This window comes from Fulmarus glacialis, unplaced genomic scaffold (assembly GCF_000690835.1).
Source record: "Fulmarus glacialis isolate BGI_N327 unplaced genomic scaffold, ASM69083v1 scaffold763, whole genome shotgun sequence".
Lineage (NCBI taxonomy): Eukaryota > Metazoa > Chordata > Aves > Procellariiformes > Procellariidae > Fulmarus > Fulmarus glacialis.
Window position 1 is genome coordinate 9152 of NW_009204647.1, and position 24523 is coordinate 33674.

The 24523-nt window shown below is 43.3% G+C and overlaps 1 protein-coding gene across 1 annotated transcript; it reads left to right on the plus strand.

The window, feature by feature from the left end:
• The first annotated feature begins 472 nt into the window (after positions 1–472).
• Positions 473–9988, plus strand: LOC104074786. The gene is made up of 2 exons (XM_009575049.1): positions 473–543; positions 8626–9988. Exons 1-2 carry the CDS (start codon positions 527–529, stop codon positions 8909–8911), a joined length of 303 nt encoding a protein of 100 aa, XP_009573344.1. The 5' UTR covers positions 473–526; the 3' UTR covers positions 8912–9988.
• Positions 9989–24523: the final 14535 nt, after the last annotated feature.

Here is a 24523-nt window from a genome sequence, read left to right on the forward strand (position 1 = left end):
CAGTTTGACAACTGGTAGTTGCAGTGATTTTACTGTCACCTGACTGCTTGCTGGTTTACTGGTGGTGTTTAACTGTGCTCAAAATAGGCCTGCTGTGGTTGAAAGACTTTAGGAAGAACCTAAGTGAAGTGACAGCAGGGAAAAGTATTCCCAAAGTGGCGTAATAGGGACTGTGCTTTTCAGCGCGGTACACTAGTTTTGCACGCTTTATTTCTACTCTTCAATTAGTATTGCAATTGTTGTATTTGCAATAGCTTTAATTGCTTTTAATGTGTCAAAATGTTTCCTTTCATCTTGGCACATAGGAATGTGAATTATCTTAGTAAGAAAGTCAAGGTGATTTTGTTAGCCTCTTTATTGCTTTATTCATTACAGTGAAGAAGCTGTCCACTTTATTTACATAAGTGCATAAAGTGGCAAGTTCTTGTGTTCTGCAAGTGGTAACTTTTTTCTTTTCCTCATATTTAGGAAGGCTGTGGAAGAGTTACTTAAAGAGGCAAAACGTGGGAGAACCAGAGCTGAAACAATGGGAGCTATGGGTTGGTAAGTTGTGCCAAGAGGAAATGAATGCTGTGACCGATGCCAAAATAAATTTTACATTTAATGTGTGACAGAAGTCTATACCTTTTAATTTGCTTCATGTTTAAATAATTTGTCTTCATCCAGGTATTAATTTGTCTGGGCAAAAATTTGTGTCCAGATAAGAAAGAAGTTGAAGTAAATTCTACCTGCATGAAATTGCTTGACTGAATGTGTTGAAGTCAAAGCAATTGGAAAACCGAGAGTAGCTTCTGTAATAGTATTTCCGTATAATAGATGGAATTGCAAAGTTTGGATTGTAACCTCGTGAGTCTTTAAAATACTGGGTAGCTTCAGTGTGCATGTACTTACATACTGGCCACGTTACTGGGTTAGATTCTGTTTAAGTTAAAAGAATCCATAGCCCAACAAAGAAACCTAAACCCTTAAAACAATAAAAATAATAAATGATCCGCTAGTAGAGAATCCATGTGTAAATTGCAGTCAAAAATGAACTCAAAGTATAATCCAGTTTTGGAAGGAAGTATTTTTTAATACTAAAAAAAAGCCCTAAAACTCAAGGACTAATTTGTATGGCAAGTGGGAAAAGAATCATAGTATTTCAATCTTAAGTGAAATACAGTATTAATTCTTCAATGCAGTATTTCAGTTTTTACAGCTAGATTATCACGGAATGTAATGCATGTAGTTGTAATTAAAGAAGTAATAACATGCTGAGAAGAGTCATTCATTGTAAAATAATATATATGGCTTTGATAATTAGCTGTCAGATCTAGCCATGTTCACACAAGTAGTGCCCCAGTTGACTGCGTTAAATTAATTTGTAGATAAGGTTTGGCTTCCTCCACCAACAGTAGTAAAAGATAAGCCTGCGCTGTTAATGAAGTTCTTAGCTGATTTCTTGGCTACGTTTGTTTTAGTAGCTCTGAAGAGATTAAAACAGTGTCTTGCTGAAAAAAGTTAATCTTTTATGTTTTCTAAGCAAGTTTTGGTATATTTTACCCAGTATTTCTGTTAGGGATGCAATTTATACCCTTTGTGTTAAAAAAGTTGAATTGGTTTAATCCCCTAGAGTGGTTATAGCTATACTGATACGGCTTGCTTTTAGCCTGTCAGCCTTGCCAAATGGTCAGGGAAACCAATGCAGATAATTAGCACTGTGAAGTGTTGCATGCATCCAGTTACTGTGAATTTGCAAGTTAATTCCAGGTTTGGAGACTAAAGATTTTTTGTTGGGAGATAACCAAGCATCCCTGTGCAACTTCGCTGCTGCTTGTGCAGTCTGGAATACCTGCCAGGAGTGTGTATGGGCTTCTACTCCTGGCTCCAGCTACTTCTTATTCCTTGTCTGTAAAAGAGTAGCGGTCCTGCTCAGCTGTCTGTGATGGTCAGCTCGGGGTAACATGCAGTTTGCTAAAGCCTGATGCCCAAGACCTGCCAGAGGAGGGGATAGCCAAGGGTGACCTGTTCTTCAGAACAGCTTAAGATTCCACTAGAGTGAAATAGTGGCTGGCTAGGCCAGGGTTGTGTTAAAGGTGTAGGAGGAGAAGATTGTCAAGAAGGCTTCAGGGAGAGGAAGGCTGTTGACATAGGGATTGGCATGATGATATCCTGACCTGAGACTGTTGAAGTAAGGATCCTTCCAGCTGCAGAGGCACATGAGAATAGCTATACTGGGTCAAACAAAGGACCCATCTCTGCAGTGCCGTCTCCATCAGTGGCTGATAGCCAGTGCTTAGGAAATGGAGGAAGAAGAGTACAGAAAAGTGGCGGTACTTCCTCAAGGTACTATCCCAGCTTCAGGCAGTCTGCAGCTCAGGATATCCTGTGCTCAGAGATTATTTTTTTTGTATATGATGCTTCTCCAGGGATTTTTCCTTCTCTGAATTTATCCTTAGAATGACTGGTAGTAATCCCATTTGTCACAAATCTGCTGCCGTAGAGTTTGGCATAGGCTAGTGTACAGCTGGTGTGTATGGCCATAAGGAAGGTATAAAACCCCCCATAGTCAAATTCCCAATAAGTCTTTGGTGTCTGGTTCTGCAGTGCAAGAGGCAGAACAGCAGCTGGAAGCTGCCACTGCTCTCTTCCCTTTAATATTTTTTTCGTGCCCCATTGTGCTGTTCTGGTCCTTCTGAACTGGGCCAACAACTAGGTATTGCATATATATGTGGGAGATGAAATAACCGGTAAGATATTTGGAAGGAAATTTAACTATGCTCAGTTGAGTATCACACTCTAGCAAAATGCCATCAGATGTAACTGATGTTACGGTAAATCCTGAAGGGCTTCAAAGGTTAGATCCAGGACTGACATGTAACCTTGGAACTGTAAACTACTGAAAGGAAGGTGACTGCTGCTCTGAGCTTTGTGGATACCAAATGAAATGAGCAGAAAAGTTAGTTCATGAAAATGTGTATTAGTAGACCAAATCCAGGAAAGCATAACTGGTAGAAGCAAAGAGACAAGGTCATCACAAACTTGTCTAAAAGCACAGTCTTAACAGGTAAAACGCAAAACCTTCCTTCCTTGCCAAACTCAAAATGCTTACAGGTGTGTTTCATGAGGACTTCTGGGATTTCCTCAGCCCTTTGTCAGAGGAGTCCTGAAGAAGAGATGCACAAACCCTGGAGACATCTAGTGTAAGGCCATCAATCCTGCATTGGCACTGGATAGTTGAAGCAACTCGGCCTATGAAGAAAAGATTTGTTCTGCCATCTGTCTTTGGGTAAGGAGAAGCAGAGGCTGCTACTGCTCATACTTCACTGATTCCAGTTTATGTTGCTCTCCAGCAGCTGTTGGATATTGGTAAACAGATTTCTGGAGTCAGTGGCATTTGACAGGAATTGGTTAAAGGGAGGTGTGTGGGGAGGTGGAAAAAAAAAATTACAAAGGAATAGTGTCTCCTGGTGGGTGTTGATGGCAGCAAAACCTTAGCCAGCAAGCCTCTGAACACAGTTTTGGGATTGCTTTCAGGTTCAAGCCACTGCTCCATTACTGTCCCAGGTGATTAGTTCTCCATAGCTCAAGTGCACTGCTTGAAGAAATTCCCCAAGCACCCCTACCTAACTTTTTGCTGTCTCATTGTGTGAGATGGATAGTCAGCTGCTCTTTGAGCCTAAATTGCAAGCATCCAAGCTAGCATAGCTGACAGGTGCAGAAAAAATGTACCAGGCGGTCATCCTTTAGCCCACAGTCTGTGATACAAAGACTCAGTCTTGAAATATGGGACAGTGTTGCTAGTATTTCTTCCAGTTTGGGAATGTTTTGCCAATGTTACATTGTCCTACCAGTTTGCTGTGGATGACATGGGTAGGTGGTGCAAGCTGTAGGGGTTAGATGCCAGTAGAAAAAAGGCTTGTCCCAAACAGGGAGTTTGGCGGTGATATCAGGCAAGAACTTATGCGGGAGGGGACATAATCTGAGACTCTCTGGACATGGAGCAACTGTCAGTATTGCCAATGGGCTGTATGTGCTCTTAGTTGGTTAGGAGTCCTAGCTTACTCACCTCCGTGCTCTCAGGACTGCTTAGATTGATAGTATCTAGGTCCATGGCAAATTCATCCAAGAAATACTGGATATTGGTGTTTGTAGATCTTGCATTACTGGCTCTTCAGCGTTGACTTGTTCCTTGGATGTCCTCAAGATTCTTGCTCTCAGCACCACAGTATTTCTAGTTCCTGCAGTGCTCCTTTCGTATGCACTCTATGGCTGTAGTGATTCTTGTTGGGGGTCTTCTACATCCTTATGATACCACATGATGTAGATCCTGCTGATGATGTATCTGTTTCAAGCATTAGCAGAGCTAATCACAAGTAAGAAAATGTACGAGAGAAGGGGAAGGGAGGATCCTCTTCTGAAGATGTCTTAATCCCGGAAACATTGAGCAAAAGAGAGCAGAATCTGTGGCTAAATCTCAGTGATGCTGCTGTGATGCTGGAACTTCTGAGATAAGAAAAGACATCAGACCAGATGTCTGAAAGTTAACACTTGAAGGGCCAGCTGGATCCGGGATGGAAAGTTGTGGACAAATAGTGTAAGAACACTTGAAATGGTTAGATAACTATATCCTTGATTCATCAGATGGAATAAAGCTGTAAGATACTGGGATTTCCATTGTGTGTCTAGGTAAAATCAAGCTAAAAGCTCAGCTTTCCTTAAGTGATTTTGTTGGTTCTATGTACATAATTTATAAGCTTGTTATAGCAGTGGAGTTAGGTCCCATTTTAAGGGGTTGTTCTGCTTTAGTTGAGAAAAGCGGTTAAAATGCCACAAAAGCTACTGTGTAGACAAGTTCTAGAGGCTTTTTTTTTTTTTTCTCCAATGTATAGGTCTGGTCTTCAAAGATGCTGGTAGAAAGTGAGCTAAGGCTGAACTGATCTTCTCTGCTTACTAAAATAAGATATGGAAAAGAGGATATTTTGGGATGGTTTGTTCAACTTTGCATTGTAAGAGCAGATGAAATTGCAAAAAGAAGGTAAATGTTGGAAGCATTAAATTATTTTTAACCCTATTTCTTGTAAAGCAATCCTAAAATTGCTTTCATTCCTATAGCTAGCTTTCTGTTCAATACCAAATCTGTTAGAAGTACTGCAGAATACAAAATAATGAAGATGAGGCTGAAGGGTTTGAGGGCACTGGAATTGCGAAATACTGTATTGCATCTTGTCTTTGAATGGGTGTTGCATGACTGTGCATAAACACTGCAATGTGATTCCACTACATCTCTTTCATTTGAATGTGAAAAGGAGGAGAAACAGGGTACAGACAGAGGTCGCAGAGTAAATATGTTAAAAGCTTGTGATTAGAGCACAGGTTCCTATCCAAAGTCCTGCCAGCTGTATCTACTGCCAAGACTAACATAAAAGCTTACAGTGTTGTCCCAGGCATCCTCTTTTGTGAGATCCCCTGTGAAAGGATAACAGCCTAGATTAGTTGGTTTGGCAAAACAACCTCTACCTGCTTTTTTTTTTTTTTGCCTTCAGTCACTCTTCTGTTAAGTACTGTATTTTCCATGGCAGTTTGGAAGTGGTGGAAATGTACTTGTAAGTTCATGCATAATGAACTGTGTTTCCTGGAAGGATCTGATTTACTCCGTATGCCGAGGCTGACTGTACCAAGCCTGTTTGATATGTCCAGTTACTCAGCAGAGAAAAGGCTGTGGCACGTGGCACTGTACTCTTGTGTCTTAAGTGGTGTCAGTGTGTTTTACCGATAAGAAGTTGTATGATACAATTCTGTGCTAACCTGCACTGCTACACTTGATGACAGGTATTGACTGGAAATTCTGTGTTATTGCACAAAAGTTGGCTTAAAACGTCAAAAGTAGGGTTAAGATTTGACCTATGTTCGCAATAATGGATTTAATATTTTTTTCTTGCTCAAAATGCAACGTTGACACTTCATCATTGCATAGTGGAGAGATTTCGGGGTGTGTGGGACTTGTCTGTGGAGGGGGATGAGGGTCTGTAGGTAAGAACAGCTTGATTTAGCTTCTTGGAGCATGAAAAACAAAAAGTGAACCTTTACATTGAGTGAATACATTGCTACAGAACTGGAGTCTGTTTTGTAGACAAGGCTGCTCTAGAATTGCAGGTTGCGTGCTTGCTTTGGTCACGCCTGCAGCCCTGCTTCAGGCACACTTCAGTTTGGAACTTTAATGTTTTTTTTAACGTGTCTTTTACTATTTTTTTTAAGAAAAGAAAAGCTTTTAAAAGCTGTTCTGTGGCACTGTTCGCTAGTCAGCAGTATTGTGTTCCACCTTGCATAGCCTGAGCTTGTCTCCCAGCCCTTCAGAACTTACATTGACGGCAAAGCTGTCCTTGAATTGAGCATTGCAGGATCAGACCTACAGCAAGCCAAAGGCTGGTCTTCGGGGACGTCAACTGTAGAAGTATTCTACAGTTTTCTCACCATTAGAAATGCTCTCAAAGATACCAGTGGATTAGTACAGTTCACTTTTAATCTTCACAGTCCTATATATACCATGGTTATATGTAAACATTATGGGCTTGTGTATGCATGTGTAATGTAGCGTGCGCCATACATCTCCTTTTCTTTAAGACTTAAAGGCAGAATTTGCTTTGTTGAAGTCTGAGATCAATAAAACTAAGGACGGATGTTTCTCTTCAGTGCCATAACTAACTGCTGCTCCATGAAAGCCCGGTGGGTCACTTTTATCACTGTATGATGGAGAACTAATGGCATCTTTTAGCTGACTCTGAAGCCCTGCATTTCTGATCGGTTTTCATTCTTAGTATAGCTCGGGCAGCGCTCATAGTGCCAAAAAGAAATAAATACTTCAGCAAGGTGAATTTATTTAGGGCAGATTGTCTCATTCTGGTGCTATATATATTAGTGCTTAATCAATGCACTGGCTTTTAAGAAAAAGCAAGAAGGAGGAGACAAATGTGAAATAGTTTTTTCGCTGGATGCACCCTAGAGAAAGCTGCCCTCCTTGGTAGGAAGTGTTAAGGTACAACAGTTTAATGCTGGCATAAGACATACAGAGGACTTAAATGTTGGCTGTTTTGTGTTGTCTTGAGTGTAACCTGTGCCATGGCATGTTCAGCACCATGTTCATAGCTGATGTAGCTCGAAGTACAAACCCTAGTTTACTGACATATGTTAGCTGTGTATTTTCACTTAGTAATACAGTTAATGGATAAATACTGTCTCCCTAATTGACAAAACAGCTATACTAGATACAGATACAAACTTTTTAAAAAAATTTTTTTAAGCAGGATTTGAGCAAAACAGTGTAGATTTATATGCAGAAAGTTTAGAAAACTCTAAAATTAGTTGTGCTGTAGAAATGTGTCGGGAAATACCTAGTGGAAATAAAACAGTGTAACTGTTTAAGGTATACTTCTAAAATGACTCTCATAAGTTCTTTGAGGATTTAGGACAAGAACAATTATCAGTAATGCTTAGTAGGCAGACCTGAAGCAAAGCACCACGGTAAATGCCACGTCCAGTTAAAAGTCATGAAGTGTGCTAAATAATCAGATGGGATCTTTGTCACAATTTTCTTGTTGTTCTTCTTGATACCTCTGATTATTCAGAGGTGTCAAAGGTTTTTAAATGGTCAGGGTATAGTTTCTACACTTACACAAAATGTTCAAGTAAAATAGCTGATCTTAACGTTGTGGTGTTAGAATTCATTGACTCCATAGTTGATTCAGTAAGTGGCACTGTGATCTCCAACAGCTCTGCTTTTTTAGAGTAATCATGTTACTTTTCCATTAGCATGCAGACTTAAAAATCTTGTGAAGACAAGCACCACGGTGGCTCCCGCTATAAACAAAGTCTTCAGCGTGATTTCTACTTACTGCAGGAATAAATTCAAACTTGTTTTTTCTCATTCCATTCTTTAAGAGATGATAAATTGGGAATAAGTAGAGTACAGCTGATACCAACAAGACAAATTAAATGTACAGTACTTGTTTACTAAAACTAGCTGATAAATTATGTGCAAAAGTGTTAAGCTGCAAGAGGATAAAGTCAGAAACAATGGAAAAGAGTTGGATAAGTATCCTTTCTGTTTAAGAAAAAGAAATAAAACATTTTGTTTGGTGGTTGCCAGATATAAGTTAAAAATGGTATGCCTCATGTATATGTTTTATCACTACAGCTGTTTGCGTTCTGCATGTAAGTGTACCTTTTACTTTCTGAATATCTCAGTTTGTTAAATAATTCTGACTTTAGTAGATTATGATCTTGTAAACCATTCCGATTTGACTCAGGATATGTTGCTAAATACTTGATTCCTGAATACCTAAGTTAAGCACCATCAACCTTAAAATATATTGTTGTCCTCTGCTTCCCCCTGCACACACTACCTTGTGAAAATCATGTGGATTTTCACTGTGTTGAAGTAGAATAATTTTCATCCTATAAAGAGTAAGATAAAAGGAGAATGGAGACAACCTTGAGCATATCTTTCTGTACTGAGAGTTTACACTAGGTGGCATGCAAGGAAAGCCAAAAGCACAAACCTGTCTCAAAATTATTGAAGTTAAAATCTCAGACGTGTTTCAGGATGTTTTTATCTTGTCTTTTGATCACTTTTAAATGTCTTTACAGGTTGAAATGTCCTCTTGCTGGTACAAATAAAAGATTTCTTATTAATACCATCAAAAACACGTTACCATCTCAAAAAGAACAAGACCAAGAGCATGAGCAAAAGGAAGACAGTAAGGAGCCTGAGCCAAACAAAAGCAGGAAAGAAGAAAAACCAAAGAAGCGCAGAATTCACCCATATACACCCAGCTTTCAGTCCAGAAGGAGAGTCAGCTACTCTCCTCCAAGGCACCGAAACAGGAACCAGCACACAAAGGATAAGCATGAAAAGCGATCAAGCAAACGATGAGCAGAGTGACGAATATGTGTTGTTACAAGCCAGGAATGTCATTAAGTGTCAGACTGCAGGGTTGTCTCAGTTTTTCAGGAAAAGATGCTGTTCAAAGTTGAATTTTGAACCGAGTTGCTTATGTGAGAAGTAACCTTGAGGTAGCTTTCGAAAACCTTTCTTCAGGACCTTTAAGAGAAAAGCAAAGTGCAGCATAAATCTTTCAGTCGTTTTAGAACAGACATTCCTTTCCCCTTGCTCCATTCCTCTCTCCCCTTCTAAGCTTAGGGTCTTGGTGATGGAGCATGATACGTGTGTCACTGTCCGATACAACTAATTTAGTCATGTCACTCTTTGGAAAGAAACTTAAATTAAGCAGAAATCTATTTATTGTGTAAAGTTGGCAGAGCTTCTTTGCTGGTAACCAATAAAGAAGTTTTGCGTGTTTGGGTTAGTTTAGTTTTACAGAATCTAGAAGAAGGGAAAGCTGGTCAGTGCCTGGCCAAGCACATACATTTTGTATAGAATATAAGAGTTTGCTTTCTTTACTATAAAAAGAACAAATTTTAAATGGACAACACTGGTTTTGCTTTCTAGGAGGAACTATGAGGAAATACTGATTTTGCTTGTTATTGTATATTCACAAACCTCTCATAGATAATAGTAAACATTACCCCTAAAAAGCCATAACTGCAATAATTGTCTCTGTTTAGACTTCCCTCTGTAAGGAAGTAGTTTGAACAGTCTGTTGTCATGGTGCTTTCAAAACAAACCTTGAACACAAAATTATCCTATTCTGTGTCCACTGCTAGGAAGTTTTCAAGTAAATGCCTAATACTAGAAATGCAGCAGTGATACTTAAAAACAGTCAAATGTTCACTTTCCTGTGTGACAATTCTGTAGTGGTACAGTTCTTAAACTTGTGATGACTTGGAGCACATATAATACACATCGGCATATTCTACGTCTCACTTCTGTTTGTGTTGCAATAACAAACTTCTGTGTGAAATATTTTGTATTTCGGTACTCAAAAATAATTGTTTTGAACACAGGTTTCTGTTTTTAAGTGTGTTGACAATAAAATCGAAAATGTTCATTAAAAGTGCTTTGTGGAATTAATGCTTTTAATGGGTTTCTTAATGGACATGAGCCTCTCTCTTCTAAGGGAAAGGAGGACTAGTGCTTCATGATCCTTCAGTGTTGTGTCAGGGCAAGAGTGCCACCTATAGGCTTATCCATACCTCATCTTGCTGTACTTACCTGTCGCTCTTGGAAAGATCATGTTAGCTAGGAGATGGGGAGACCGAAGTGGAGACCTGCTGTGGCTGAATTTTGATGTATGAGCTGGGAATTACTCTTCTGAGTAATGGGAAGGTAGTTAAGCAGGCGTTGAGGCCACTGGTGGCTGCCAGGGTCAGTGTATCCAACAAAGTGGGGTACTTCACATTTCCACTGAGTTGTGGATAGTTTCTCTTATTTCCCTGCAGGAACCATAGCACCGTAGTAGAAGTCCCAGCCTCTAGAAAATGCCCAGTGATTTAATGGATGAAAGAAAAGGTAGTATCTTTGGAGAATGTGGGACTATCTTTAGTTTAAATAAACAGATGTTGTTTGCCATCCTTATTTTGCTGAACACTGGTTGTGTTCTCCTTAATAATCCTTCTTGGAAGGACAGCACATATAATATCAGCCAGGCTCTGCTGCAGTGACAGTGCTGGATGGATGTGGCTTTGCAGCAGAGAATTCATCTCGCTGTTGGTCAGCATTGGGGCTGGAGATGTTCCACAGAACTAATCCCCATGAATTCTTGCTGGTCTGGCTTGCAGTGATAATACGGTGTCCTGAGCGCTTTCCACACTCAGGCCTTCAAACACCCCTTTAGGGTAAGTGCTGCTCTTGATTCTACATTAATTTAAGCCAGGCTTTCAGTTAGGGAAAGTGATTAGAGTATGCTTTCAAAATTAGTCTGGATTGTTGATAGAGAGCGCTTCTGTACTAGAAATGCTCAGCTAGAGGATCTGACATGACCTAAACCAGATAGCTGGAGAAAGCCTGTTTTCATCAGTGGTGGTAGGTTTAGATCTAATTCTACTTTTTTCTGACTTAACATACATGAATTATTAATCTTTCATTGGTTGATTCCATATTTTAGTGCTGTCTTTCATAAGTGTACATAATAAAAATAAACTCTGCTGCTCGTTAACTGTTCTCAAGGCAAATCTTCAGCTGCTGATCACTTTTTTTAATCAAAAATTGGGTGCATAAAGCCAGGTTTGTATTGTGTCTGCAGTTGCTCATATTGTGCAGCACCAGCATCACGTTTATAAGGTATCTTAAACATAGGATTTAAATCCTGAAACTTAAAGCTGAACATGAATTTTCGAAATACGTTATTAATTCCTGTAACTCAGAACACTTGTTACTTGTCAAAGTGCCTAGTCCTTAAAATAAATATATAAATAAATAAATAGTGTGTTCTTGGTCTCGGCTTCCCGTAGTAGTGCGTTGCAGCCTGCTGACATGGGAGGGGAATGCACCTTGCGTTAATGTTGCTGCAGTGATACTTCAAAGGTGTTTCTTGTTTATCTGTGAGCTACTAATGTTGTCTTTGTTTAGTTTCAGTGCACATTGTACGAGTAACAAGAGTTTATTCAGGTGAGGGTATTCTCTTGCCATAGCCACAATAACTTGTTAATTAGACTTTATTACTATGTTGGACAGAAATCCTCCAAAATGTTCATTTTCATCAACCTGATACTGAATGTAGATCACAAACAATGTGAAAGAGGAAGAGAAAACGTTTTATGATTGGGCTTTATGAAATACTTCTATTAGTTTCGACTGTCAGGGATATAGTAACGTGCAGTTCTTAAGTTCATTGTAGAGCCTCTTCTCTTTTGTAAATCCAGTTTGAATTATTTACAATGACTCATGAACGTCCAAGAAAAGCCCAACAGATTTGACATATAACACGACTTAAAGGCAAGAATAGACCCTGTTTTTTAGACTGATCCAAGTTTACTTCACAGAAGTTTCTTGACGTGCAGTTGTAAGAGCGTTCCTTAGTGATTATGAAATTTCTACAGAAAACTAGTTAACAAAGGAGATGTAAATGTTTGTAGATCAATGGAATAATGTAGCAGGAGGGGGTTGCTTTTCCTGCACAAACAGAACTGGTTTTGTGTTGTGGCTGCAAGTTGATCACTGAGAAGAATGTTTCCTCTCCTGCCCTATCCGAGCTCTCATTAATAATTATGTTTTCAGTTAATTAATCTGGAACAACACAAAAGTAGACGTGCTTGGATAAGTAGCAAGAAAACATATTTGGATTGTTTTTGGAGAAGGATTTTATTCATTTTATCAGTGGAGTCACTGATCCACCAAATCTTTATTCATGTGAGTGATCTTTGCACTTGCAAATAATCCTGTTATAACTCACCATCTATGAATGAAACTCTCGTCTGCATTAATATACACTCTTTGTTTTAGTGACTGTCAATAGGAAGTAATCAAGAGTAAATGTTAAAGAGGGCATAACTCCAATTAAGAAAAAAAAACTTAAAAATTTTGCAAACTATATATATTCACACCCTCATTTCCAGATACAAGAGTCTTAAGATAGAAAAAAAGTCAAATACTTTTATGCCAAATATTTAGCAGCTTTTCAAAGTTTCAAATGAACACTGTCGATGTATCTTCCTTATTTATTTTACATCGGTTCAGAATTGCTTAGACTAAATTTACCAAATATGGTTTTAGTAACTCTCAGGTCGTTACCGCCACCTTATAAAACGCTTCTAGAAGGCTGCATCTATATTGAATCTCCAAACATTGAATCTCCATCTGTATGCAACAAAAATAAACTTTTGTTTGTAAGGGAAAGCAAGAAGAATATGGTATTTTTACACAACATTGCTGTTCATACAATATTCACCACTATCCAAAATGATGAGCCTTGCGTTACAACTGGAATGTTGAGCCAAATACTTTAGGCTAAGGAATGGTGCAAGTCCTGCATAGTTCTCCCAAGACTGTCCTGTGTCTTTTATATTGCAATTGCATAGGGCTAACGGCACAAGCGCTGTGTGGTGCCCTGGAGAGGGGATGCAGTGCCCTGTAATGTTGGTGTAGGTCTCTGGAGAAGAGTTCAGTTCCCATCTACTGCTTCCTTGTAGGATCTTAGGCAGGCTTTCATGTTGCTCTGGATATGTCTGTACCTAAAAAAAACAAGTTTTGCATGGTCATAAGCACTGTATGCTGTGTTTCTTACCCATCTTCTGTCCTCTTGGCTGCTCTGCAGATGGCCATCAGCTTCCCTGTGTCACCGTGTTTGGTAAGGTCCCACGGGCTTGCGCAGCCCTGTGTCCTCCAGACTTGCTAGCCACCACTGCCATGAGCCTGGCTGTGGATGCGGGCAAGCCAGACCACCGTGGCTTTGGCAGTGACCGGAGCAGATTCAGGGCTTAGTTTCTTCTCCATAAATGAGGATTTGAGATGTAGGAATACCCAGCATAGATACGTAGGAATGCTTTGAGAAAATCATATCACAGCCTCGTGTCAATAACCTTAGGCACTCTGTATCGCCTGTGAAGGAGTCTGGAGTATGGCATGACAAACAGACTTGTGTTCTGCCATCTTGTGTCATCGCAGGCTCGGCAATGGTCACAAAAAGAGTGTTACGAGGATATGACACAACAGTCACAAAGGCAAAAATCGAAACTTTGTGAGAAGGTGAAGGCAATGACATCTTTAATGCTGTGGATGAGAAAAGGCTGTCTAGACCACAGTAGAAAACCAGTGTAACTGAGGATTTAATGGACTCTAAGTGTGAAAGTGCAGCCCCAGAGAGCCGACAGAGACTCCTGTTAGCGAGCGGAAAGGAAATCCTGCTGCCCTCTGCCATCCTCCCACCCGCACGGGTTCGGCTTTGTGTGGGAGGAACTGTGGCTACCCCATCGCACCCAGTTCATGTTCCCTTGGGTGGCACATGCAGCATAGTGAGCGTCTTCCCTGCTCTCTCATCGGTCCTGACCCGTCTTAGGTCTGTGCTGAGATGGCAAAGATCCTTAATGTTTGTCAGCTTTAAGGCTAAAGGCACAAGCCCTGCAACTCAGTAGAGTTGACGCAAGTGCTTGTCAAAAATCTATGGTAATTAGTATAATAAAGAAAAACTAACATATACTGTAGCTACTTAATCATTGATCCTTTTAAATTACGTGTGTAGCAGTTTCAGTAAAGTTCACCTTCTGGAGATCCTTCCTTGGTTTGTGCCTGCATGGTCGCAGCTTGAGCAGGTTGGCTGCAGGGCTCCGGTGTGGGGGAGTTCGATTTTGTCATGGAGGATCTGAAAGAGGAGCATGAATGTAGGACCGTGGTATGAAAAGGAGAATGCAGGGATGTGGCCTGGTGTTTGCTTGGGCAATTGGCAGCCGGAATAATCTTAGTGGAGTCTCACTCTCCCTCCTGCCAAGCAGGAACATGCCCGATCACCTCCAGCCAGGCATGTCCCTGGTCCTCTGCTCCTCATGAAACCCACGGCCTGGCCAAGCCGTCTGTGCTTTCCTGGGGCACACGGATGGGAATGGGGAAAGACTGCAGAAAGTGCTAAAGGAGCAATATTACATGCAGCTTAATATCAATTGTGTAAATACAACATAAGTCTGGTTTTGGGAAACGTGGGTAGACATTCTGCTTGAGACTCTGTGTCTTCTGAATTCTCCAGCTTTTCCTGGAGAGGAACTGCCTATGTCTTTTGAAATGTCCCATGAGGGATGAAAGTTTGCCCAATGCTAGTCATTCCAAACATCTCAGGGAGAGAAAAATGCCAGCAAGCAGCTAATTCATAAGGAACAGCAACAACAGATAGTTCCTGGTAATGAGGTCTTGTTTGAGTTCAAGAATAAGAATGTTAAGAAAGGAGTATAACAGGTGAAGAAAACGAAGGCTCTATGTGAGCTATTGCTTTGTCTTAATTCTGAATATTATATTCAGATACAGTCTTCTCTCCCTACCGTATTAGCAGACACCAGAATAATAGCAAAAGCCAGAAGGAAGGTAAGCAAGATAGTTGGCGTTGTCAGTCTGGATGTCTAAACTTGGGCAACTCTGCCCACAGCAGACCTCTAAATTAAAACATCACTCTTCAGCATAATCCACTGTGCTGCTAAAGCTGCGAAGAGGCAGTGTTGCTGGGATTTCATGGCATTGCTGGTTGAGTTTCTAATGCTCCTCTGGACAGTGCTGGGTGGTTAGTGCCTCTCTGAACCCCTCCATGCAGAGAAGGCACTTGCAAAGTCCTTGGAGGGTAGAATATGTTTTGTCTAGAAAAGAGTTTGACTCTGAGTGTGATCTCCTCCTTTCTCTCCTGGTCTCGATTTACTAAGCTGGGGGCTGCCTTGAGGAGAGGCAGGTGGAGTTTCCCATGGTCTGGCCCTGCGCCTCCCTCCTCGAGGACCCCGGCAAGATGCTGTGTGGGGCATGGCTACCACAAGGACCCCCTTCACGTCAAACACCTGAGACTGCTCTGGTTAAATAAATCTATGGGAGAAACCATAGGCTCCTAGGAAAGTGGATGGTACCGTATCCATGAGTAAGTCCTCATCTGGTATGAATCGGTGAAGTTGTGCTGCCGCCAGCAGAGCTGGGCTGGTTTGCACCGCTCAGGCAGGTACTCCCTGAACGAAAAGGGAAAGGGGCTGCAAATGTGTTTTCCCTCCCTATCACCAGGCTTATACTTAGGGTGGTTACTACCTTGCTGAAAATTTTTTATCTATAATGTGCTTTGCAAATATATACAAGGAATCGCAGTCCTCCTATAACGCAGCCTGGCGTTAGCAGGCTGTTTGGCCAGAGCAGGGTGAAGCAGCTCCGGCTTGGTGCTGCACTGGCACGGCCTTCGGTCTGCCCTCAGCTCCTGCACACATCCTGCCTGCAAGAAGCACCGTAGATCTGCAGACAGATGTACAGCTCCTCGTGACGTTTGTCTGCTGAAAGGAAGGAAGATCAGCCCTGCCGCGGGGGAGTCCCTTCCCGAGGGTGGCTCTGGGTCTGCCTCACCAACAGGTCCCATTTGGACTTGGATCCTTGCGGGAATCTTCTTGCAACAAGGAAGGGACTGGGAAGGCACAGCTCTTCCTTTCCGTAGCAGGACCTATTACATCCTGCCCAGTAGGCTCCCTGCTGTCTGAGAAATGAGTTAAACTAACAATAAAAGTCCACAGGAATGAATTTAACCTAAACTTCATTTTTCTTTGCCTGTTGAAAATGATTTCCCAGCCACCTCCCCTCTTGGGAGGGAGCAGAGAGCCCCCACCACGCTCTCATTACTCAAGATTCACCTCCAGCCGCCGCTGCCAACTTTTTTTTCCTTCTTTCTCCTTTCTAGGTTGAGGTCTTTAATAATTTCGTGTCTCTTTCAGCCTAGGCTCCAGCCTGGGAAAAACAAACCTGCTAGCCTGGCGAAAGCCAAACACACACGGCCCAATTACCAGCTTCCCCACTGTTCCTTTGGGCCGGCTGGTATTCTCCCTGCCTTTGTTTCACTGCCTGCTCCCTGCATCCGAGCAGCTTCCTTTGACTCCACTCCACGCAGCCGGGCAGAACGAGATCCAGCAGGTAAACTGAGGAAGGGCTATTGTCCGGCTGCCCCTCGCCTGTGGACCGCTGCGGTTTATCTGAGCTTCACGCGGGCATACCTCTGTAAAGAGCTGCTTTGGTTTTTAATTAGGGGAAAACGCGTTGTTTCTTTGCACTTAGAATACTTGTGCATGGAGAAGGCAGCATTGACGTGTCTTGGTAACGGCAGACCACGTGTCACGGTTTGGGTGCTGCCGCAGGTCACATCGTTTTGTCTCTGCATGGTTGTTGTCTGTCCAGCAGCCGGTGCCTTGGCTGGCGCTCGCCCTGGCAGCCTTGGGAGGAGCCGGGGAGGATGGATGGGGCGGCCTCCGCGGCCATGTGCTCCCACAGCTCTCCGGGACAAGGGAAGGTGTCTGGGAGCAGCACTGCTGCTGCAGCTGGCCTGGCTGTCCTGGTGGGGACAGGTTGTTACCCGGCAGTGCGATTTGGGAGGTGGGAACTGGCAGGGATGAGCCACTGCTGGCCCCCAGGGTAGGTGCTCACTACAGCAGGGTCCCAGCTCGTGCCGCTGCCAAGCTCCCCCTCTGCAGCTGCAGGGGTGTCCACCTCTCATTTTAGAGGAGGGCAAACTGCTCCCCAAACATGCTGCACCAACTGAGGTCCCCAGAAGAGCTGCTGGGGGTGAGGAGGAGGAGCGGCCAGTCCTATGTCCCTTTCTCAGGCAGCACCAGCTTGTCCCTCTGCCCCAGCGAACCCGTCTTGCCATGACCCGAGTGGCCCCGGAGCCCCACGCTGCCCAGGTGATGAGGGCTCGTGCTGAGGACCAGCTCTCCACAGTTACATCTGTGCTAATAAATAAAACAGGGCAGGAGTGGTCCTCCAGCCCTGGGGCTGCTGGCTCACGTCTGTCCGGCTGCAGTCCCTTAAGCTGAGCCTGGGCACCCTGCGGGGTGACACTAGCTGGTGGGGCCAAAGCCGTGCCAGGGTGGCACTGACCAAAGGTGGAGCCGAAGAGAGAAGACTGGAGTTAGGTGGGTTTCTCCGGCTGACTCAGCGAAGTAGCATAAAGGTGCGAGGTGTGGGGCACGCAGCTGGCCACCGATACCTGCCCTCGAGAGCAGGATGCTTTGGGAGATGCGGTGGATGCCCCGAGACCGAGTCCCCGGGATGCGCAGTGGCTGCACGGCTGCTCTTTGAGATAGCAACTAAAAATCAACTTTGAAGGGTGAGAACTGACCGGAAACAAAATATCTTCCCTGTCTTTCATTAGCATGGCTGCGGCTACGAATGTACTCGTCCTGCTCAAAGGATTTACAGTTTGCGAAGGATTTGTGTGTGGGGAGGGAGCTGGCGAGGGGAGCACTGGGGAGAAGCTTAAAAGTGAATTGTTAGAACATATCTCCATCTCAGTGCTCAGTTTATAAAACAAATTCTTCGGGCAGGTGCTTGAATTCACAGCCTCTTTAGAGGGAATTTATCAGCCCCAGGAATATACTAGTTAAGGAAAAAAAAACTATCGCCATCAGCTGCTAGGAGGGAAAAGCTAATCATCTAAACTTTACTGCGGGAGAGGTGCAGCTGTCAAAGCAATAAGGTAAATGAGTCTGAGGCTAAAATGGTTTTTGCAGCAGAACTCTGCTCCCTGCTAAATAGGGGAGATTGAACTATAGCACCATTCCACTATTCCCTGGTAATGCACCATTTTGGGGCTGACTGGGTGGTCTTAAGTCCATTGCCACAGTGGCTATATCGCTGATACCAATCAAGGCCCCGCAGCTGAGACCCTGAGTGACCTGCTTCAGCAGCTTTTTTCAAACCCCAATTCACTCATTTGTGTGGGATGCTTTTCTGCTACTTTATTTATGGGATTACATAAATGAGCCATTAAAAATGTAAATCTTCAGAACGGTTGAATAATAAAGATTTAAACAATAAGCTCAGGGCGGTACAGTACAGAAACTTCGCCGAACCAGCAGTACTGCACCATCGTGGCTATGGCAACAATAGCGGGTTAAGGGACAATTCACTCATTTGTGTGGGATGCTTTTCTGCTACTTTATTTATGGGATTACATAAATGAGCCATTAAAAATGTAAATCTTCAGAACGGTTGAATAATAAAGATTTAAACAATAAGCTCAGGGCGGTACAGTACAGAAACTTCGCCGAACCAGCAGTACTGCACCATCGTGGCTATGGCAACAATAGCGGGTTAAGGGAAAGAAGCATTGTTACAGTCACTGGCACCACAGAAAGATTAGGGATTTTTTTTTTTTTTGCAGAGTATTAGAACAATAATGAAGATGTGCCATTATGCGGCACAAAGGAGACCATGCCATCCCTCACATAGCGCAGGTGTCAAAACAATCGGGCTGGCCACAGAATTGAGTTTAAGTGAAGTTTGTCCCACCTCACCAGAAAGCGTTTAACCCTTCCCAGGCCAGAGCCAGCTACAGATGTGCCATGGCTAGCGCAGGCTCTTTTCTCCTCTCTCCTGTGCTGTTAGGCATCTGCTCTGAGCATCTTTCTTCATCAGCAGGGGCAAGGAAGCTGTACACCATGTACCTTGCTGAGGAGGAGTTGGCTGCAGGTTTTATTTGGCTCTCCTTGTGCTTATATCACGTTAAAGTACCTGGTGAGGCAATAACACAGTGAAGAACTGTACTGAGGTTTAGTTAAGTCCCACTGGAGCCTTTTCTCTGCAAAGGATAAAATGATGGAAGTAGTTTCTAAGCTCTGTTACGCTCAAAATTTGTGAGAAGAAATAGCAGATTTTCCCTGTACAGCTGTGTGTTTTAGGTGTCCCATAATAATCTTCATACGACAGATGTAGTGAAGACGACTGAGATTCTACCGGCGTTTTAGATCTGCACACCTTGAAGACAAGCTCTGAGCCACATCAGTGCTGTCCCTAGAAGCAGATTACAGCATGTGGTGCACTATTTTAATAAGTTTTTCCTATTGTTTGATTCTGGGAACTGAGCAGGTATTTTGTGTAAGTAAATTTGGAAGTTTATTTGGGAGAGTAAATTTGGGAATTTATATAAAATTCCAGAGTAAATTTGGGAATTTATATAAAAGAGATATTACCTCCCTGTTTCAAAGGTCACCACCCTTTGGATTTTAATATTTCTAACCTAAAGGCAAACATATACCTCTACCATTCTAATTCCTACGCTGTAAGAAGGGTGAGGCAGTGGCCCAGCATCCATTGCTGCCCAGTGAATCATGACTCACTCACAGAAGAGACGGCCATCCCATCAAACCTGAGCCTGACCATGATGAAAACAGCTACATTCAGATACATTCTTAATTGATTGGGCTTGTAAAACTTATAAATTAAGTGCCACATGAAAAAAAAAGTTAAATATTTCTGCAAATAACATAAGTAGACAAGATGTGATATGGCTTGCATGTGAAGTCTTCTACAACAACAGGTTTTCATGCATTGCTGTATTTGACTGACCTTTAAAACATCTTATTTCAGAACCATGGGACTTGGGCAGGATTCCCTTCTTACATCTGTGCAAATCCAAAGACATCAGAAGAGCCTATGTGAATTCATGCTGGTGCAAATTAGAAGTGAAGCTCTTTCATATTCTCTCTTATCCTTAAAGTTCAACATCCTTTGTCGATTCTTGCTATCTTTACTTTCTGAAGACTGTTTATAGCAGTGTACCGATGTCATAATGAGTTTTTAGCAATATTGTAATGGCCAGCATTCAACTTAGCATCACAGAGCGGTTGTGGTCCAAGCTTCCTGCTCAAGTGGGGTCACCTAGAGCTGGTTGCCCAGGACCCTGTCCAGACAGCTTCTGAATATCTCCAAGGTCTTATAAGTATCTCCATATGTATATGATTACATTATCATATTGCGATGATTTATTGTAGGTGCAACTTCTATTGATAACAATAGGACTGGTTTCTCTGTATGTAGACAATGGACATGCCAACCCCCTAAAGTTTTTTGCCAGCTGTAAGGGGAGAGGAAGAATTCCTGGTAGTGGAAACAGGGAAAAATTTAAAGAATACAGTAATGTCACCTGTGATAGCATGATGAAGTTTATTTTCTAAATGGTGGCTTTCCCAATGGAGTTGTATGTTAGGGGCAAGGGAAGGGAGAGATGAAAAGGGAAAATGGATTTATTGGCAAAGTAGGGAGGTCACAAGGATGCAAGATGTAGACAGCTTTGCGTTAATGAGGAAAGTCTTCCTCTGGGTTTCATATGAGACTTTTTGAGATCACTGACTTTATCTCAGGGCAGAATTTGGATTTTAGGATGGATAGATCCTGTCCTCGGTCAGAGTGGTGAACTTGGTAGTATTTCCAGATGCTTCTGCCTTATTGTGTACGATTCTTTTACATACAAGCGGTTACAGTGGGCACTAAGAAGGCAGGTCATGGACTGCAACCCCATCCAGTCCCAGAGCAGAGTGACCGGCCATGCCTGCTCCAAGCCAGCTGCCTGTGCATGGCAAAGTGCTCTCGCATGGAGCAGGAGGATGTGATTCACATCTGAAGCTTATTCTGTGTTGCGTTTAGTTTCTACATTCATTTGCTGGATTTGAGTCTCAAGCGAGCAAGCCCATGCAATGGGCAAGGGATAGAGGGCTGCTGCAATCCAGCCCAAACGTGGCTTTGTGCAGTGCCACCCGCCAGGTGGGTAGCACGTACAGAAGAAGTGCACATGTTGGGAAACCCCTTCAGAAGTCCCCACATTAGCTTTTCCACCTCTGTGCACAAAGTGAGGGGGGAGTACAGAGGAGAGCTGGCCTTGAGGAAGATCTTCCATGGGTTAATGAGTCATGTGCATGTTCAGGCTTCTCCTAGGCTTTGCTCCCATTGTGGCCTGAGGATCCAGGTCCTTAAGCATATTTCAAGAAGTAGTCATGGGCTACAATCCTGTTTGCTTCAGGGAGATAGCTGCATATTAATCTTAACCTTTTCAATCTGAAAGCAGGTGCTTCATGGAAAATAGACACTTAAGAAGATCAGCCACTCCATCATCCTAATGCACATGATTTTTTTTCTCTTCATTCTACATCAGCTTAATTGATTTATTTTTGAGAGGGAAAAAAAAGCTGATCCTGCAGTAAATGCGACCAAAGAGATTTTTCCAATGTCTTGTCTATGAACTCTGTGTGGCCAGTGATCCTAATCCCTGTTCTGGTTCTTACTGGTGCGACTTGTAAGTGCCTGTGAGGAGAAGGGCAGGGCCACGGGGCGAGCTGGCGAGCTCCCCTGGCACAGGGCGCTGCCTTTGCCGGGGCTTGGCTGGGTAAGTAACCACAGAGGCTGTCAGCTGGTGGGCAACCCCAGGTCAGTCCATGCATTTCCGTGGTCAAACAGCGCAAATGGTTCATGGCTGTGGTTGCACTCCAGCCTGGTTAAGGTTGAATCCATGTGGCAGTATGGGACATACCCACCAGTCTCACAGCTGTGAATCCACTCGGAATGGAAAAGCAAAACAACCAGATTTCAAATCTCTTAACAACATACCACTTGCAGAAAAAGTCCCTCTTTGAACCGCCAGATTTGGGTAATGATGGTTTTGAGTATCATTGCTTTAGTCTCTATCTGAAAGCAAATAATTTAATTTCCTTTCCAAAGTTGGCAGAAAGATAACTGCAGTCTTCATGGGCTTTTCCTACATCTCATGGGCAAGCCAGGAGTTGGACCCTGAAGATATTAGGACACAGGGCTGAGGAAGCTCTGGTTTACACAAATGGCAGGTTTACAAGATGGAGTGCACAATGAAATAAATGTTTCGCAGTGGTTCATGTGTCTAAGTCAAACTGTAGCCCCTCTGATATTGCAAGTGGTTCTCCTCTTTCTTCCCTCAGTCACCAGCACTGAAGGAAGCTTTCAGGTCCTATCTAACTTGAAACCTCTTTTATGATGTAGGAATGAAAAGTCTGGACCTCACCGGGAGGGAGGGAAGGAAGGAGGGAGCTTTTTTAATGATCTGATACTGCATGAGGCAGCTTCTCTCTTTCAGGCAGGATCTGATACCAAGCTCCAGGTCTGCGCTGTGCCGGTGTCGCCAGGAACGCTCTCCTTCCTCCCGCCCCGTCTCGCTGCTTCTCCAGGCAGCTGCGAGGCATGACAGAAGATCACCTGCACCCATGAGGAGGCTCCACCAAACTGCTTCATGCTGCTGTCCTGGATTGGAGAAGCTCGTGATGATAAGCTTCAGTGGGGAAGAAAGATGAGGGTGATTGTCTCCTCTAGGAAATATTTAAGGGAAAAGAAAAGGCAAATTTCACCTCTGGCTTCATAGAAGGAAGGCTTCCCTTACAGCCTTCCCGATGTGCCAGATTTTAAGTACTTTGGCTGGTATTTAAATGGAGCTAGATGTCTTCAGGGAATGTGGAGTCCTAGACTGGAAAGATGCGTCAAGATAGGTCTGGGAGTCTCTTGAAGCTCTGCTGCAGGAGAGGAGCTGGTGGGACATGTGGGACTTCTGCCCGTGTCCCGAGTTCCTCAGAGACTTCAGGGCAGCCCTGGCCTTGGGACTGGCTCTGTGAGGGTGGGGGTGGGGAAGGAGGGCTAACGCTCTCCCTTGTGCAGAGCTATGCTAGCAAACTGCAGCCCTGGGTGTGATTCATGCTGGCCTTGCTCCTTTGCCTCCTATCTTAGGCAGGAGTGCAATTGCTGCCTGACTGAAATGGGAATGTCCTGTGCTTACCTGACACCAGCATGAAGGCTCACCAGGGCCAAAGGCCATGAGACTCGCAGCTGCAGAGCTCCACCACGTCCTCCAGATGGAAAACTTGCTGCCAGGGTCAACGTGGTCCTCACTTTTTTGTCTTGCTTTGGGTTAAAAATGCAAACCAATACAACAAGCCCTTTTGGGGGGATGAAGGAATGAGAGATGAAGGTTGTGTCTCAGCCTCATCACTATTGCTCAGGTGGGTCAATCCTTTCGCTACAGCCTTGAGGTACTTAGCAGAAAGCATGACCATGAAGTAGCAGAAAACTGAACTCCCTTTGAAATCAATAGATTGAAGGAGCCTCCCCATAAGCTGTTATTTTCCTCCTCCCGCCTGCAGCAGCGCATCTGTCTCCAGTCCTCTGCTAGGACCCATTGCAGAGGTGGCCAGGAGCCAAGGTTGGCAGAGCCATTGCTGCTCAGTTAAGCAAGGGGCAGGTGAAAGCTAGGGTGCTTTGGAGCAGCAGCAGCCGTGGCTGGGGTGGCCTGGGGGTGTGCACAGAAAGCACCGTTTGCAGGAACAGGGGTATCTGCCACAGCCTGGAAAAATGGGAAGCTCTTGGAGCAGCAAGTCCTCCTTCTGACCTGGAAAGGAGGTAGAAACCTTCTCAACCTGAAGGTTGCAGTTCGTGTTTCAGGTCTGAAGAAAAGCTCCTACGCCTCAAAGTTTGTTTGTCCATCTCTATCTGTTGGTCTAATGAAAAGCTTCCACTATACTGATGTAAGACGCTTTCTTTGCTTCTTTCTCCTTTCTTTTTTAACCTGTTTGCCCCCTAATGAAAGTGATAATTTGACACCCCAAATAAAGCTGAATTTTCCCCTGTCATAAACCGCGAATATAATTGCAGGAACAATGTTAACTATCTCCACATGCTTAAAAAAAAAACAATCAAACAATCAAAAATAACCAGTGTGAATTCAAAGCGAAAATGAATGGAGTCTGCCTCATTCATAAATGTCATACGAGACTTCGGTTAAAAAGGCAAGCCTGTCATCCCAAGGCCAGCAGCTGTTGTTATGTTGAACAAAATGGATACAAATGGGTATTATTTTAAAGCGAAATGCTTAATCCCAGGCCTAACAAGCCCACTGTCCTCTCTGTAACCCTGTGTCATACAAGCCATGATCTCCAGTAGAGGGCTTGATTGCACAGGAAATAAAATTCCCTGGCTGTGCCCTACCAAACCGACAAACACCCTGGCAATGTTTGAGTTACTATGGCAATCACAAAATAGGAAGGCCTTTTCTTCTTTTCCCCATCTCTGCATGCAGCCGCAGGCTGCTCCTGAATAGCTCACATCTGCAAAAAGTTTTAACACGGTACTCAGATAAAGAAAAGGATC